At 44.2% G+C, this 12,330-nt stretch overlaps 1 protein-coding gene across 1 annotated transcript; it reads right to left on the bottom strand.

Moving 5' to 3' along the window:
* Positions 1 to 3,572: 3,572 nt before the first annotated feature.
* Positions 3,573 to 6,149, bottom strand: sst1.1 (somatostatin 1, tandem duplicate 1). Its single transcript, XM_018662850.1, has 2 exons — positions 5,968 to 6,149; positions 3,573 to 3,984 (listed from the first exon to the last, which is right to left on the bottom strand). The coding sequence occupies exons 1-2, from the start codon at positions 6,112 to 6,114 to the stop codon at positions 3,763 to 3,765; spliced, it is 369 nt and encodes a 122-aa protein (XP_018518366.1). The 5' UTR covers positions 6,115 to 6,149; the 3' UTR covers positions 3,573 to 3,762.
* Positions 6,150 to 12,330: the final 6,181 nt, after the last annotated feature.

Raw genomic sequence — 12,330 nt, 5'->3', positions numbered from 1 at the left:
CACCTCCTCCTCCTGTTTTATTGTTCATCAACAGCTCGACCATTAAATCACATTTAAATCTTTTTTCATCTCCTCCCTTCTTTCCTCCTGTGTCTCTCCTCTTTATCTCTTCTCTTCTTTCAGACCTCCTTATATCCATTTTTCCTCTCCTGTCTTCATCCTTCCCTCCTTTCTGTTTTCATCTTTTCTTCTTTCTTTCTAACACTTTTCACACACATTTTCTTTCTTCTAACAGTTTTCCCTCCTCTTCTATTTCCCATTCTTCCTTTCTTCCTCCTTCTCTACACTCCTGAGGTGAGGGAGAAGAGGAGTGAACCTGTCGTCTCTCAGATAAAACAGCAGCTGTCTCTGAATGAAAAGATCAAATTTTCTTTTCACTCGACTTGAATTCAGACAAAAAGCTTCAGAGGCGTCGATTCAAAGCAGAACACCTGCAGGAGGACGAGCTGAGAGCCGACAGGAAGCTGAACCATCATCATCATCACCTGTCTCTGTCCTCACACCTGCAGCTCAATAAAACAGGTTCAAATTAAAAATCTGACTTTCTCTGATGCAGTCTGGTGAAGCTGAGCTGCTGCTAACGTTAGCTTAGCTTGTTTGTCTGATAACTTCAGATCCAAACGTCTGACGACTGGAATCCTTCATCTGGTTAAAATGTAAAGTTAAAAACCACCAAGACATGAAAAGTATATCTGAAAACTGAGACTTCAGAAAGTCTGTTTCGACGGTTTTCACAACAACAACACTGACGCCATCAACAGGCGACTAAATCAAATGACACCTGGAACCTTGGTTTCAAAAGTTTGCATTTTCAGGCCAAACCACAACAGAAGTTTATTGTTTTATAAAAAAACTGTTGTCATGTAAACTGGACCAAAGGTTTCATGTTAATCAACAGGAATCCAGAGCCGCAGGACTGATCCTAAAACCAGGAGGTAAATTAGCATGTTAGCATGTCACCAGTGTGACGCTAACTTCAAGGTTGGACTGAGATTAAAGGTTTGTTAGCGTTAGCGTTCGTTAGCATCGTAGTTTAATGGATCCACGTGTTTTCCTGAAGCAGGAACCAGGTCCAGAATGGACCCTGGTTTCAGGACCCAGACTCAGTGTTATCAGTCCATGACTGACTGACCCCTCCCTCACCCTAACCCCTGTTCCTGTCCTTTACCCATGATGCACCGGGACTCAACAAAAGACCCGAGACAGTCTGACACGCCTCCAGAGAAACCTGGAGGGACGATGATAACGTTACCACGGCAACGGGCTTTGTCCATCCCCCCCACACCTTATCAGCCGCTCTGTGATTGGTCCGGACCTCCCGCTCGTCCTCCTGATGGCAGTTTGACCTCTGACCTCTTTTAACTGCTGCTGACGTCATCTCTGCTCAGTGTGTGTGTGTGTGTGTGTGTGTGTGTGTGTGTGTGTGTGTGTGTGTGTGTGTGTGGCAGGTGATTAGTCGCTTTTTGTTTTCAGTGAATCGTCTTTTTGAGGTGAAACACGCCATCAGCCGCTATTCACACACACACACACACACACTGCCTGTTAACAGTATGTGTGTGTGTGTGTTCCAGTGAAGCTTTCAGCTGTAATTAAAGCTCATTAACGTTTATTGAAGCCGTTTAAACGGTGGCGTCTGATTGGCCGACAGACTGACTGGCAGCTGAGCGTCTTTGTGCGGCTGCAGCTGCCGCTTCCTGTTCATTAAAGAAAAACTCTCGCTCCTTAACGAGACAGAGAGGTGTGTGACATCATTGCAGCTTCCTGTCGGGAGATTGAAGACACCTGCAGACTCACCTAAAGAACACACACACACACACTGCTGCTGGCGTTAAAGGTCAAAGGTCATGTCACACAGAGCTGACGGCGTCGACACAGAATCATGTTTTATTTTCCATCTGGATCAAACAGTTTGTGCAGATCAATAAACATCTTGATTCAGTTTAATTTAAAGAAAGTTAAAGGAAACGCCTGATTGATCGATTGATTGATGAGTCATAACTCAGTCAAATCTGAACTCAAACACATGATACAGGCATCTTTAGATTCAGTGACTTCTACTTTGTAAGCATCTATTATCTCTGATGTCCTTTCAGAATAAACCTCCAAAAATCTGCTTAGAAATCAGAGAAAAAAGACGCTGCAGAACTTCATTCAGATTTCTGCTGTTTTTAAGTTTTCTTCAGTATCACAGTAAAACAGTGAGAGCTGTTTGTACATGTGTGGATACACTGCAAACAGGAGCTGATCACTGATCATTCAGCTGCTTTTAATGAGACAGTTTGACTGAATGTAAACAAATACAAGCTAAAAACACAACAGAGCTGAAGCTGCTGCCGACTGGAACTCACCGAATCCACATTTACACAGTGTCTTTTCTCACTGAACTACATGAGCTCTGTGTAACTTTGACAAACAATCGATCAATTAATTATCAATAAATCATCAGCAGATTGATCTGTGACAACGATATGTCCAGATTATCTTCACATAGTTTTACTTACATGTTCAGTGCAGGAGCTGAGAGGCAGTCATGTGACCTCAGATGTTGTCACGTGACCTGAGAGGCCCTGTCAGAATATATGTGTGTGTGTGTGGTGTGTGTGTGTGTGTGTGTGTGTGTGTGTGTGTGTGTGTGTCTCAGCTGTCAATCATCAGTTCTCATTAAGCTCCGACTCCTAAAAGCTTTTCCTCTAACAAAGAGCTAATGAGTGAAAGGAGCTGCTAATCTGACTCTAACAGCTGCCACACACACACACACACACACACACACACATCCCATCATGCACCTCACCAGCTCACAGTTATATCCCGTCACTACATGTGTTTTTCAGGTCCCAGTAAAACTCAGACATGACTGTGGGGACCAGCAGAGAACAGCTGCACTCTCACAGACCTGGTTCCTGATTAAAATGAAATATCAGCCTCCATCATGTATATGATCACAGACTGACCTCAGAACAGTTTGTACTTTAAACCAACTCAAACATGTAAAATGAAACAGTTGTGATGTGTAATCAAACATCTTGAGGCGAAGCTCTGATGTTCTGTTCAGACATTGGTGTTTTATTCTGAAACTAATCTGTGATTTACATGTTATTTAAATTGGATGGAGAAAAGTCTTCAGCTCTTGGTTAAACTCTGTTTTCTTCTTTCGACCTTTGAACTTTGTCGTCATATCAAACATTCAGAACATGTTTTATCTGTCGGGTCCTGTTCTGTTGTGTTATATAATAAATATGTGACATTAATGTATCTGTAGTGTTTTCAGTTTTAATTTGAAATCCCGTCTCTGTTTCCTCCCTCCTCCTCCGGGGATCAATAAAATCTTATTATCTGATCTGCTATCAGCGACGTTCAGACAGAAAGAAACTGATTAAAAACAAAAACCTCCTCCTCTCCTGTTGCTATGGCGTCTCCTCTGTGTTTATTAACCTTCATTAACTGGTATTTTATTGTTGAATCTCCCCCTTCAGCTCCCACTTTAATCAGCTCCAATAAAAAGCTGCAGCTCTTCATCCTGATGAAGGTTTTTATTTCCTCCTCTTCCTCCGTCAGCAGCAGACAGGAGCAACTGTTTGTCTCAAACAGATTTTATTCAAACCAACAATTAAAAATAGTTTCATCAAGTTTACATTCAGAAAGAATCAGCTCAGAAAAATCTAAACAATTCATCCACACTAATCAGTGATGGTCTGATCCAGTCTGTACAGTGTCTGCAGGAGGAGGAGGGTGGAGGAGGGTGGAGGAGGGTGGAGGAGGCTCTCAGCAGGAGGTGAAGGTCTTCCAGAAGAAGTTCTTGCAGCCGGCTTTCCTCTCCCGCGGGGCGAGCAGCGGCCCGGTGCCGACGGCAGCTCGTTCCAGATCCACATGGACGTCCTCGGGTTCTCCATCAGCCAGAGGGAAGTTCTCCTCCTCCAGAGCCTCGTTCTCCACCTGCAGGAGGTCGGACAGGAGCAGCTCCGCCAGCGAGGAGCGAGACAAGTCCTGAAAACACAACAAAGACCACAGAGATTAAAGACGATGAACAGGGAGAAGAGACGGAGGAGACCACTGGATTTTTAGACGTGACTCAAACTGAACAGTTTTCTCGCGGTTTCATCAATAAAATCTCATGAATGTTTGAAGATTTCAGTCTGACTCAAGGTCTTCTTACTAGATATTTCTGCATCTCACAGCTCGAGTTTCTACGATGTGGTCGACAACTTCAGGACAGAAGTTTTCTGATGTTCGTCGTTCGAATGTCGGAACCGACATGGAGACGCACGTTTATACGATTCTCTGAAAACCTGAACCTTCCTCTTCTCTAACTACAGTCGAGTAAAGAGGCGAAGAAGCTGAATGTTGGTTTAGAAAAAGATGCTGGTCATCAACTTTGACTGTTGCTAAGAGACAGGATACGATCGTCACTCTACTCTGGTGATTGTAGACGTGGTATTTTCTGATTGGACTAAATTATACATTAACATCACCACTGTGGGGCGCTGTCAGGAAAACCTACAGATACAACAGATGGTTAGATGTTTTAACAAACGACTGATGATGAAGGACGAAGGTTAAACCTTCTCGACAGGAAACAAGACGAGGTTGGTCGGACTAACTCGTCAACATTCGACCCCTCCTGAGACTGAAGGACCAGGACCAGGACCAGGACTGAGGTCTGGACCAGAGACTGGAAACTGTCACAGGATGTTTATTGAATTTAAAGAGGAAACAGGATCCTTCACTGTCCTGTTGTCTCAGCAGGAAACAGCTGCTGAACGATGCGTTCAGGTGTCAGACAACGAACGAGATGATGCCAGAACCTGGTTTTAGTTTAAGACCAGATCAGGAGCTGCAGGTGAACCACCTGATGATCTGGATAAAACCAGAGGACTCGCTCACATCTAAACTGCTCAGACATGATCAGGTCCTTCAGTATCAGACCTCTGTTAATCCACGATCCACAGGGGACGGACTCAGGTTTAGTCTGAGCATCATGAGTCTGACACTCGACGACTCCTGCAGCGAACAGATTTATAACCTGCTATTGTATGCTGAAATAAATGAGCCAGAAAACTTTAATTCACTCAAACGAGAGGAAGAAAAACAGATGCGAGATCATCTGGTTTTCATTTAGTCTGATGAAAGAAAAGAGCAGCAGATTGTTCTACAGCTGAAAACATTAGATTTGATCAAACCTGTGAGGCATCAACAAACCTCTGAGTTTTCCCTCTCGCAGGGTAAATCAGACAAAACATCAACAAAGGTTTTAAATCTGCATTCAAAGACTGAACTGAAGGACGCTGATTCCGTCAGACCTGACATTTGGAATCAATAATCACCCGATCAGTTCATCGATTGATGATTAGAAATCAGTAGAATAAAGAGAATAAAATAGCTAATAAATCAGCTAAAATAAACTGAATAAAACCAAATGTCTGTGTCTGACACCTGTAAATCACAGAGAAGAGGCGTTCACGTTCAGGTTTTGATGTTTTAATATTTTCATGTTCAGATCAGCATCCATCTGTCTGTCTGTCTGTCTGTCTGATCCCTTTAATTCAAGTCTCTGTGGTTAAACTGTCTTTAATTAAAATCTGATCAGATTTATTTTCATTGTTAAATCTTCAAATATTTAAGATTTGTACAAACAATTAGAATTTAAATGTACATTTTAAAATAAGCAGACATGTTGTCTTCATGTTGACTGATCAGATTTCTACATTTTCTGTTTAAATATATTTTTGCAGATTTAGAGTTTTTTCCTCCAAAGACTCATTTTAAGAAGCTAAAGATTTTATTCCTGATTTTAAAGTGATTTATTGATTTAGTTTGAACTGTCAGACTTTCCTTCAGTCAGTAAATCTCCAGCCTGATGCTGGTGAAATAAACTGAACTCAAGTTTTAAGGTTTAGTTTTCCTAAGTTTCATTAAAGGAATGTTTCCCCCCGGTCCCGGTCCCGCTCTGAGACTGAGTGTGAGTCGGACCTGTTTGGAGCCCAGCAGCGGGGTCCGGTGCAGCAGCAGGCGGAGTTTGGAGTCTCTCTGGGCGGCGGCGGAGCAGCTGATGGAGGCGGTGAGGGAGAGGAGGAGCAGGAGGAGGCAGCGGAGGCGCGAGGAGGAGACCATCTTCATCACCTGTCTGTCGGTCTGTCTGCGGCTCTGTGGATCTTCTGGGTCTGTCCCGGCACGGCCCGGCTCTTATAAAGCCCCGCTGACGTCACTGATCACCGCGTATGGGAGGGGGTGGGGTGGGGGGGTGAGTGATGATGATGATGATGATGTTCCCACCGCCTCCCGCTTTAGTGAAATGATCCGTTCTCTGACACTTTTCTTTCCTTCCTGCTGCTCTGTTGACAGAGTTTCTCAGCCGGAGGCTCGCGGACCCCAGCGGGCACGTGCCATTCATTTTTCCCTCTATCAGTACAGATCGATATTTGTCGGATATCTCTATGGACACACGCGAGACAGCATTCATGACTAATGTCAGTGAACTCTCAGAGAAACTGAACCAACATGAACTGTTTCAACTGAACTGATGGAAAAATAAAGATTCACATCTGAATCTTTGTTGTTTGTTGCTTTGCTGCTTTGTTTTTGCATCTTTGTGGTTCTTTTTCATCCATGTTGGGGTTTTTTGTGTCTTTGCAGTTCCTTTATGTCGTTGTGGTTCTTGGGTCACATTTTATATCTTTGTGGTTGTTGTTTGTTTCTTTGTGGTTGTTGTTTGTCTCTTTGTGGTTGTTTGTTTCTTTGTGGTTGTTGTTTGTCTCTTTGTGGTTGTTGGTTTCTTTGTGGTTGTTGTTGTTTGTTTGTCTCTTTGTGGTTGTTTGTTTCTTTGTGGTTGTTGTTTGTCTCTTTGTGGTTGTTGGTTTCTTTGTGGTTGTTGTTTGTCTCTTTGTGGTTGTTTGTTTGTTTCTTTGTGGTTGTTGTTTGTCTCTTTGTGGTTGTTGTTTGTCTCTTTGTGGTTGTTGTTTGTTGTTTGTTGTGTCAGTTCGTGGTCATTTCATCTTCATCTCTGACTCAAACTGACAAACGTCACATGTTCAGTGAAGCATCGACTCTTTTTAAATAAATAAAAATTTCCTGTTTTTTTTTTCTTAGTCGTGGCCTCACACTCAGTGGGCGGAGCTTATTACAGCACTGACGACAGATGTTGGTCACAACTACACATCTCTGCCTGAAGCTCTGCCACTGAGAAACTATTTACCTGCACACACACACACACACACACACACACACACTGAGCTGACTGGATATTAAATCTGCTCACAGATGTCTCCACAGCTGCTTATTGTTTGTCTCTGAATAAACTGACATTAGCCGTTAGCTTCAGGTGCAGCTCGTGACTGATGGCGTTCTGATAATGTCACTAATCCTGCAGAGGTGGAACACAACTGAAGCCGTTCAGACAAACTGAAGTCGACTGAAGTCCGGTCTGCTGGACACAGACAGCCTAATGGACCCACCGGTCCTGTTTGGTTCTGGAACCAGATTCTGGTCAGGCTTCAGGCTCAGGTCTGGTTCTGGTCAGCAGAGTACGGATTGGTGTCTGGTTCTAGTCGAGTGTGGGTCTAATCAGAGTCTGAATCTATAGTCCTGCTCTGGTTCTGGTCAGTTGACTGTTGTACTGGTCAGTAGAGTCTGATTCTACTGTCTGATTCTGGTCAGCAGATTTTGGTTCTAGAGTCTAGTTAGTAGAGTCTGTTTTGAAAGACTGGTTCTGGTCAGTGGTTCTGGTCAGTAGAGTCCAGCCTCTGAGAGAATCCCTCCCTAACAACAGTCGACCGCTGAGTGAATCAGAATCCAGGAGACGTATAGGAATTAATTCCTGTGTTTAACCTTGGTTTGAACTCAGTGAGCAGAACATTAGAAGACGAGTAGAAACGAGTCTGTTTGATGTTTATTTCTCAGAGTTTGGGCGAGTGTGGAACATTTTACAGCTCCAGTGTTTTAATCCACAGAAACTCCCTGTTGAGGCCTTAATCTGAGTCTGTGGGAGTCTCAGTAATGAAGCTTCAGTCGCAGCAATCCAACTGTTTCTACAAACACTTTCCTACTGTTCTTCAGCAAACACACACACACACACACACACACACACACACACACACACACACACACACAGTCCATATATCTCTTTAATTTCTTATTTTCCTCCTCTGCACTTAAATGCATCGTCGTCTCCACATTCCCAGAAAGCTTCCTGCTGCAGGTCGTCTCTCTCTGCTCTGATTAACCAATCAAACACCTCCTCTGGCGGCGATGACAGACGTCCCAGTGGTGCTCTGTGATTGGTTTTACCTGAGGGGAACGAGTGACACATCGCAGACGAGACGAACAAGTCAGGGGCTGTCGTGCCTGGTCGTCTCCCCGGTGACTGATCAGGTGTTGGAGGTGAATCACCTGGATGACAGCGGCCTGATACATGAGTTTCAACAAGAGTGGTGTCGTCTCAAAACAAACATGGCCGCTCTGTGATGATCGGAACATGTGACCATGATTGTCGCCAAAATATCCTTTGTTCTCTTGACTTTAAAAATGTACGTTTTACTTTCTTGTGCGTTCCACCTGTTCTATGCGACCACCATTTTCACAAGTCTGAAAATATGTTGATGGTTCCTCCTCTCCTGCTGTTGAGCCAAGATGGCGACGCTGAGGATGTGAAGTGTCCATCTGAACTGACGACTGAACTCTCTCTCACCCCATCCATGGTCCTGAGAAACCTGGTGTCATATTTGATGACCAGGCCTCACCTGTCTCAGTCTTTGCTCCTGGTTCAGACCCTGGTTCTTTGTTAGGTCTTCTGGTGGTCCTCCCTTCACAGACAGTGAAACCCTTACAGATGGTCCTGAATGCAGCAGGGCGTCTGGTCTCTGATCAGTCACATGACCCCCACTGGTTAAACATGGCCGTCTGAATCTAATCTAATCTCTCAGATCTATCAGTTTAGACTGTTCTGGTCTGTGGTTCCCTGATGGTGGAACCAGCTCCCAGATCAAAGCAGGAGCGCCTCCTCTCTGATGAAGACTCCTCTGGTCAGTAGAGTCTGGTTCTGGTCAGTAGAGTCTTATGGTTTTTGATGAGTCTTTCGGCAGAGTCTGAACGAACTATGACTGTGAACTGATTTAGTTCTTTATTTATGAAACCGTCCTCAGTTTTCCAAACATTCACACAGTAACTGTCTGTTCATGAGATGAGGTTTCCCCAAAACAAACCACACTGAGAAAAGTGGATTGATGTTGATGAACAATGTGCTGCAGACAGGAAACCGAACCTCTGCTCACATCTGGAAACATTTACATCATTTGTGGTGGCTCCAACAACACAAACAAAAGTGATAAATCTTAGGAAAAACATATTATTAACCATGACAGGGCCTTATTTTCCCATGTGTTTGGGTGTGGATGGCTGAAATCTTGGGAATCAGTGCAGCATTGACCGAGAACAGTGAACCCACCAACAGCTGCTGCAATGTAATCCAATGGACAACTGTCCATGTCAAAGTCTGTCCACTACAATGGACATAGGCTCAGGATTCCTACAGAGACAGAGCGTTTTATAAACGAGTCAGATCCTTTCAGTTGAACCAGAAACATCTCTATATCTCTCTACCAGACTCCACTGACAAAAACAGGGATTTAACACAGGAGCTGTTTGAGAAGCTCCGTCTGTGGAGATCATCAGGACTCTGTGGTCCAGACTTCAGATGTCAGGTTGCTAATGGCAGACGACAGGAAGCATTTCACACCTGTCTGTCTCTGTTACCGCGGAAACGGCTCCGTGACTGGTGGGATTACAGCGGCTGTCGGTTTCTGACGGCTGATTGGTTCAGGCTGTTGGTCAGAGTTAGAGGAAGGACGGACGGAGAGCAGAGAAACACTAAATAAACTTCATGATGAGATTCAGTCATTTCAATCTTAAAAATGTCAAAATCTACATTGAAACTCTGAGACTCTGCTGCAGTTTGACCTCAGATCAAAAAGGCTTAAATTAAAGCTAATCTGAACATCAGCTTTTTAAAAACAGAGCTCAGTTTTCCACCTCATTCACATCTCTACAGTAAATCCTCATGTTTCAGCACCAGACTCATCCCTGACTGTTAACTGAACACATTTTATTATTGTCTATTTGTGGTTCAGTTCTGTTTTTAAATGTCGTTCTAACACATTTCTTCACCTGATGGAAACCACTTTGTGTTGCTTCTGTGTTTAAAAAGACAAAGTGATCTTGCAAAAGAAATATGAATGAAGCTCTGGGTTCCTGGTGTGTGGACGCCGGCGTCTACAGTTTGTTTACATGTGAAAAACTAATCAGCAGCTTACAATCAACTGATATGTGACATTAGACGTTTCTAAGTGCTGCTGTTGCTGTTTTGTAATTAATAATCTGGACGTAAGTGCTGTTGTTATAGCTTCGGTTTCAGTAAAACTCCATCACATACAAGCTAATGTTGTAAAAGCTAACTGTTTACCTTAGCCAGTTAGCTTCATACCTTGACAGGTGATCTTTGTGGTTCCCTCAAAGGTCGGCTCCATCCCAGATGAACAATGAAGTGAAATCGCAAATCTGATGTTACGCAACAGACGTGACGCAGTTTCAGTTTTAGGGGGTTTTTAAGTTTAGTTTCAAGGTTTTTGAGGTTTTTTAGTTTTGAACACATTGGTGTTCTTCACACTCACACAGCACTGACCTGTGTTCGTCCCGGGGTTTGAACTCTCGTGTCTGCTGTTGAAGGTCGGCGTCCTGATGCACTGGATGGTGTTTCCTGAGCTTTTCCCAGACCTCCTGAACTTCCTCAGAGCTCTAGAAACATCAACCACCAGATCTGAATAAAATAAAAACATGATGATAAAAAAAAACCTAACCTTCTCTTTGATCAGAGAAATAACTCCAGACTTCAGTTCACAGAGCCCTGTCGTTCCCCACCTGTCCACCAGAGGTCAGGATCAGGTGAGGGAGGAGGACAGGGAGACTGTGGGGACCTCTGGTGGACAGGTGGGGAACCACAGGCTCCTCACTCGCAGTTTGTTGCTGCAGATTAAACTGAATAAAACGTGATCAGAGCAGCTGTAAATCATCAGTAACAGGTATATTTCAGCAGAGTTTACCTGAAGTCCAGCAGCTGATCCATCATCACTGACATCAGGTGAGGTTATCCAGGTGAGGTCAAACAGTCAAATAAACCTCCTTCCTGTCCGTTTGTCTGTCCTGAGGAGAGGGAAAGATGTGAAGAACTGATAAAGACTTTATTTCTAACACATGGATCAGAACAGTGATGAATTCAGAGCTGCAGGTCAGCAAAGCTGTTTTCAGTTTACACACAGAACGTGTAACCATCAGATACTGATGACAAACAGAACTGATCCTAAAACCAGAAAGCCAGTTAGCATGTTAGCATGTTAGCTCTTCCTGTTCCCTTGTCCCAGAGTCAGTGTGTTTCTGGTTAAATGTCTGAAATAAGGTCTGTGGTTTTAACACAAGTTTAAGACATTTTCAGGTTTTATTGTCCAACATAAAATGGGTCAGTAAATCCCCCACTCCTGATGTTTGAAGCTTTTACGTGTCTTAAAAAAGGCGGTTGCTAACAAATGTCTAGATAAAAAGGTCAAAGGTCATGACAGGAAACTCATGTCTGAATCTAAAGGCTGACGGCGGCCATGATGCTCTGACCATCAGCGCTCAGATTCAGTGTTCTGCTTGAGGACACTTCAGGGAATCAAACCATCAACCCTGAGAAATGTTCTCTGCTCAGGTTCATATGCAAATCCACTGAGAGTGTGTGTGTGTGTGTGTGTGTGTCATGCTGTGCAGCAGTGTGTGTTGTTTCTCCTCCATTAAACTGAAACATGACTGAGAATCTACATCAGCTGATTTACATCAGACTCTGACGAACCAATCAGAGATCAGGATTCTCCTGCTTCACCCTCACTGTCTCCTCCATCTCCTTGTTTCCTTGTCTCCTCACCCCACTTGTTGTCCTGTTTCCTCCTCTCCTCTCCTCCTCCTCCCTCCTCCTCTTCGTCCTCCTCTCCTCTCCTCTCCTCTCCTCTCTTCTCCTCTCCTCCTCCTCTCCTCCTCCTCTCCTCCTCCTCTCCTCCTCCTCCTCCTCCTTCACTGCATCTGTCTAAACAGCTCTCCCAGAATCCCGCTGGGCGGTGGCGGGGCGTCACATGGTGTGTGCTGACCTGCTAATCATGTGGACGAGGTGAATCAGTGTGTGTGTGTGTGTGTGTGTGTGTGTGTGTGTGTGTGGACTCGCCCGCTGTGTCTCTGCTCATTGATTAGTCTGGACTGACGGACACATTCACCTCCAGCTGTGCGTTTGATTGGTCGGCCCATGCGAGGCGTTTT

Source organism: Lates calcarifer, linkage group LG21, assembly GCF_001640805.2.
Source record: "Lates calcarifer isolate ASB-BC8 linkage group LG21, TLL_Latcal_v3, whole genome shotgun sequence".
Lineage (NCBI taxonomy): Eukaryota > Metazoa > Chordata > Actinopteri > Centropomidae > Lates > Lates calcarifer.
This window is presented reverse-complemented; position numbering and strand designations above follow the sequence as displayed.

Excerpts from the sequence above, each read along its gene's own strand:
- sst1.1 (XM_018662850.1), bottom strand. The coding sequence starts at position 6,114 with ATGAAGATGGTCTCCTCCTCGCGCCTCCGCTGCCTCCTCCTGCTCCTC. Across the intron at positions 3,985-5,967 it reads CGCTGCTGGGCTCCAAACAG|GACTTGTCTCGCTCCTCGCT; the intron begins GTCCGACTCACA and ends TTGTGTTTTCAG.